General features: G+C 44.5%; 1 protein-coding gene across 1 annotated transcript in view; it reads left to right on the top strand.

Moving 5' to 3' along the window:
• The first annotated feature begins 664 nt into the window (after positions 1 to 664).
• LOC311139276 (transforming growth factor-beta receptor type 3-like protein) overlaps positions 665 to 5,289 on the top strand; it is a 10,973-nt gene continuing 6,348 nt past the window's right edge. The window contains exons 1-4 of the mRNA XM_084174163.1: positions 665 to 799; positions 3,737 to 3,852; positions 4,757 to 4,926; positions 5,022 to 5,159. Coding sequence (XP_084030289.1) covers positions 3,786 to 3,852; positions 4,757 to 4,926; positions 5,022 to 5,159 — 375 coding nt within the window. The 5' untranslated portion in view covers positions 665 to 799; positions 3,737 to 3,785. The remainder of the gene's footprint in view (positions 800 to 3,736; positions 3,853 to 4,756; positions 4,927 to 5,021; positions 5,160 to 5,289) is intronic.

Here is a 5,289-nt window from a genome sequence, read left to right on the forward strand (position 1 = left end):
AATGGTCTAATTATTTTCTCCATCCCTCATTTATCTCGCTTTCCTTTCTTTCCCCCTCTGCATTCCTCTCACTTTCCCCCTGCCTCTCCAACTTCTCAAGTCCAGCCTTCCTCTCCTATTTATTTACCCTCCCACCATCCCTCCTCTTCCCCTTTACGCTTCATCCTCTCTCACTCTTCTTCCTGTTGCCGTCTACGTTTCTGTGCGTTTTTACAGCCTATTCACTTTTCTCTCTCCAGTCTATCGCCCCATTCCTTGCTCCTCCCCTGGCTTTTATACTATTTCGCGGGAATCTTTTTAAATTCCGTATCCCACCTAAAAAAAAATCAAGTTGTCTTCACTTTTGATTTCTTTGGCTTATCGGAAATGATGATGTCAAGGCAATATCCCATCTGAAATGCCATCCAGTGTGTCTCCGGACGCCTGAATCCGCACATAGATTTGGTAAAAGCAATTTTCTGTATATTTCCTCTAGTATTGGTCCAAGTTAGTGGGTGTGTGTTCTTGCACAGGGGGTGTGTGTCAGAGAGAGAGAGAGAGAGAGAGAGGGAGAGAGAGAGAGAGAGAGAGAGAGAGAGAGAGAGAGAGAGAGGGAGAGGTGAGGGATGGTGTGTAGCCCACGGTGATATACGCGAGAGAGGGAGAGGTGAGGGAGGGAGGGTGTGTAGCCCACGGTGATATACGCAACACAATCCTGTGGTCACTGGTCTTAACCAATGATTGATTGGTCTCAACCTGAGAATCAATAGTTGATCAACAGTTTGCAAACAACGTCCAGCTCCACGGGGAACTGTCACAGGTGAGTTACGACTTTTATTATAGCCTGTATTCAGAAGTTAGGAGAGATCTTCGAAGTGCTGTGAGTTGTGGTCCGTGTAAATTGAACCGTTGTAGGTCTATTGCCTGTTTTATGTGTTTTTCTTTTAGTTCTAGCCGCAGTGAATTGTGACTGGGCTAATCCATTTCTTCTTCGAGTGAAGTTCTAAATATTTGTCATGAATTAGCCCAGGGATTCAGCAACATGAGACAAATAATATAAAAACTGTTTTAAATTACACTTTTAGAGAAAACAATTACGTGTTTACCTTTGCATACTCATAGGCCAATCAATTGTAAAATGTTGGTTTCTGGCCCCAGTGGCGGGTGTTTTGCAGTTCGTGGTGTTCTTTCTGGGCAAGTTTGAATAGAATTGATTAGTGTTTTACGCGCCAGTTATTGACTTGTCATTATCTCAATGAGTCGGTGTGTGTTGTCTGGACTGTCCTCTGATCCTTATTCGCCACCAAAGGACAATAAACTGGTCAACCGGTGCCGAACAACGACCTCCAATTCTGTCTCACAGCATTATATGATGTGTGTAGGCTATCAGACACAGAATAAAGATAGACACAGGATAATTATGAGATAAGTGGGTATAGGTCTTTGACTTTGATCATATTGCATTGTGTAAGCAACAAGGCCAAGGTCAGATGTACATACCTATTTGTAGTCTATGTAAACAAACAATGAATGGAGTCAAAATATGTTTAATACTATCATATCGATCTCATTGAATATCAGACCTGATTGCATGGTATCCGAAGCTTCTACCAATTTGAGAGTGGTTACATTTCTGCAGCCCAATCCCTCATCTTATCAGTCAGGCGTTTCGAAATCACAGATTTAGCCTTTAATGCATGTTATTGACAAATGTTTGAGAGTTGCAATTGGCAGAACACAGAGAAGAAACATTTCACCAAGCGTGTGATACTGTCCAGAATGTGAGAAGAATGTGAGGAGGTTCTGATAATTAGTCAAAGTGGAAAATGGGTTCTTGCCAGTTGCCTATCATTAACAAATGTTGACACCTCAGTTCCCATAGCACTTAAAACTTTATTTTCTTTCCACAGTGCCGTGCATTTCAAATGTTCCTTGCTTCATGCATTCCTAGCGAATCCTTTGGTTCTATCAATAGCATGCTTCCAGTTAGAATACCCGCTTTGGGTGAAGGCCTTGTCTGCGTTAGCATTGGACCCAATACAGAACTTTTGACATGGGAACCGAAATGCTGCATCTGTAATAACCGAGTATTGCAGCCACTCTCATCCTATGAAACAGTTGCTATTAATTGAACGTTTTTGGACAGAAAGCCTGCAGCTAGGGTAGGATTCTAGGCTAACCTGGGCTGGCTTCTCTGTTCCAAGATCATCAGGAACAGGTGGAGGGGGCTGTGGAGCCATTATCCTGGTGGCACTTGTGGAAGGGGGAGTAGGCTCTTCAAGCGGAGCATCATCGCTGCTGTGTTTGGCTTCGGCGGCCTCTGGTTTCGTTTCTGATATCCATCGTGGCAGTGGCAGATTATCTGGTTAGCGCTAAATAGGCTAATAACACTAACACCTTTTACAACTAGCAAAGAAGCTAACTAAACTCTGTAGTGGTGGGGCTTTAACTGCAAACTTGACCCCTTCCTTATAAATCTAAATCAAATATTACAGGTGGAGGCATATCACGTTATTTACCTAGCCTACCACAGATGAGAAGCGTTTTTTCTCGCTTTTTATGGAAACCCAAAGGAGTCATACCTAACCGCCAAGTGGCTTTCCATAGCCCACCTACACACACACACACACACACTCTGCGTTGCGCACAGCGCAGCTGAGATAGAGATTTTGCGCCAACCTGTCACTCAATTTGAACTTTCTTGCTATTTTTATATAGAGACATAAAACGGAAGTGGCACAACTTTCAACTGAGGGGGCTAAGCCTCCTTTTGCCCCTTCGTGGAGCCAGGCCCGTAAGCAGAGGTGTTTTATGGAGATCCAAATATCCTGTGCTTTTTCATTTGGAACATAGGCGCATACAGACACCGCTTGGCTTCATTGTAACCGCGAAGCGGCCATGGTGCGCTCGCATATGGGGCTCAGCCAGAACTCTTACTTTTGTAACTTAATGAAAACATTTTAACAATGTGAGTTAACTGATTTGAAGTTGGGAAAATAGATGGCAAAAATGCAGAATGGTGATAAATGCCTGTAAAGAGCTTTGGGAGGAAAAGTATTTCACAGATTTAATCATGTAATATTAGGCCTACTGATTATTTCTCACTATCTACTTGCGAGCTACTCATTGACAGCCCACGAGCTACTGGCATTCACTGACATTCAGTTTTCTGCTAAGGTGCAACCTTTGGTAGGCTGATGGAAGGCACTACAGTGAAGCCTAATTTGACATGCTGTGCTGATCATGGTTCTTACAGGCAAAGTGAAATGATACAATGAATTTGCTTGTGGTGCACGCAGCTCAAATGATATGTAACAACACTATCGGACATATGTAACAACAGCACAACAAAATAGCTTAGTGGTTAAGAGCGTTGTGCCAGTAACCGAAAGGTCGCTGATTCTAATCCCCGAGCCGACTAGGTGAGAAATCTGTCGATGTGCCCTTGAGCAAGGCACTTAATCCTAATTGCTCCTGTAAGTCGCTCTGGATAAGAGCGTCTGCTAAATGACGTAAATGTAAATGTATAATGCAGCGATAATGAGAATCCAGTGGGAGAGATTACTTTGTAATGTTGTTTGTTCCCTGGGTATAAACTCTGTCCTTGCTCTAGTATGTGTTCCTCCTCTATTTGGACACATATTATCCATCCATTCTCTCAGCCTTTCCTATATAACATTATGCACATGGAGAACTTGGTCTCTTGTTAAAGACTCCGTCTAGACCACTGTATTAATCACTCTCTTTTCCCCCTCAGGATGTTGCAAGAGGGACTCTCCCATTGAATTCACTGCTGGAGAACAGTCATGATAATGGTGTCAGGGACAGGGTGGATTCTCTTCTGCCTCTTTCTACTGGGGGAGAGAACAGCAAGTAAGCGAAACAAGACATTTACATTTTTGTCATTTAGCAGATGCTCTTATCCAGATCGACTTACAGTTAGTGCATTCATCTTAAGATAGCTAGGTTGAACAACCACATATCGCAGTCATAGTAAGTACATTTTTCCTCAATAAAGTAGCTGTCAGCAAAGTCAGTGCTAGTGGGGGGGGGGGGGGGGGGGGGTGTTATGGGGGTGTGCTATGGGATTATTTAAGATATTATTTGAAGAAGTAGGAGACAGTTATAGAGGTACTATTAATTCTACGGGATGTTTCCATACTGAATAGGTCAACTTTACTACTTTGTCTCAAAAGTACCTCCCAGAGTGACTTTGCTTTCAAGAGCTATGTCTCAAAGGTCAGACTTTAGTTTAGCAAAGTGAAAGTGGAATATTCAGAGACTAAAGAAAACGGTTGAAAGTTCAGTAGGGGGGCATTCCCCAGTTAGCTCTGTTCAGTCCGAGAACATCAAGCTGTTTTTTAGTAATAGTGGGCCAACATCCACTTCCAGGAATAAGAGAGCAAGAACCAGAGACATACTGAGACGTAGACAGAGAGGCTGAGTGAGAGGGCTTGTCTGAGAGCAGAGCAGTCGAGTGGAGCAGTAGAGTGTTTATGTGGGGGATTGACAGAGACTTGTTGCTCCTGTTTGTCAGTGAGAGCAGAGAGTCTGCTGATGTGCATGTGCTGCTGACCCCATCCATCCTGCATATTACCAAACCTCATTCCTAGTTCGGATGGTCTCTCTGTATTGTCTTTTTTAGGGACATCAAGTGTTTTGTTTCTCCCTTCAGGGACCCAATCTATATTAGTTTGTCCTCATTGTTCCCTGTAAACAGAGTATACAGCCGTAGCTTCATCTTGAGTGACCTCTGGTTGTCTGTGCAACTGTGTAGTTGACGGTGGGGAGGTGCAGTGCTCTCTGTCTCCAGCGGGGGCGCTCCACCCTGTGCGGGGGCTGTTGGAGCGCTTTGAGGCTGGCCCGGGCTGTGCAGCCAGAGAGAGCGGGGAGAAAGAGACCCATGTGATCGCTGTGGGGAGAGCGACACGCAGCCCTGACAAACAGGTGCCCCTTCTCTGTTCCTCACAATAGGACACACCCACAATCACACACCCAATACGTTGCGTCTGCCTTCCCTGACCCCATCTCTTCCCTTCTAGGTGACTGTGCTCCTGAGGCCCCTGTCTCTGTCTCGTCCCCCCCATCAAACTCTCATCCTGGTACTGAGCTCCAAGCAGCCAGTGAGCTGGTGGTTGGAAGCCGAGAGACTACCCCCGGATCTGCCTGTGCTGGTGCAGGTCAGTCTGTGCGTGCGTGTTTGTGTGGTGTGTGTACCTCTTTTAGTAATTAATCTTTCATTCAACCCCCAATAAAAAAAAAAAAATGAGAATAGTTGCTTCCTCCCGTGAGGAACTGATAAAAGTACTA

Source organism: Coregonus lavaretus (genome assembly GCF_964263955.1).
Source record: "Coregonus lavaretus genome assembly, chromosome: 2".
In the NCBI taxonomy this organism is placed as follows: Eukaryota; Metazoa; Chordata; class Actinopteri; order Salmoniformes; family Salmonidae; genus Coregonus; species Coregonus lavaretus.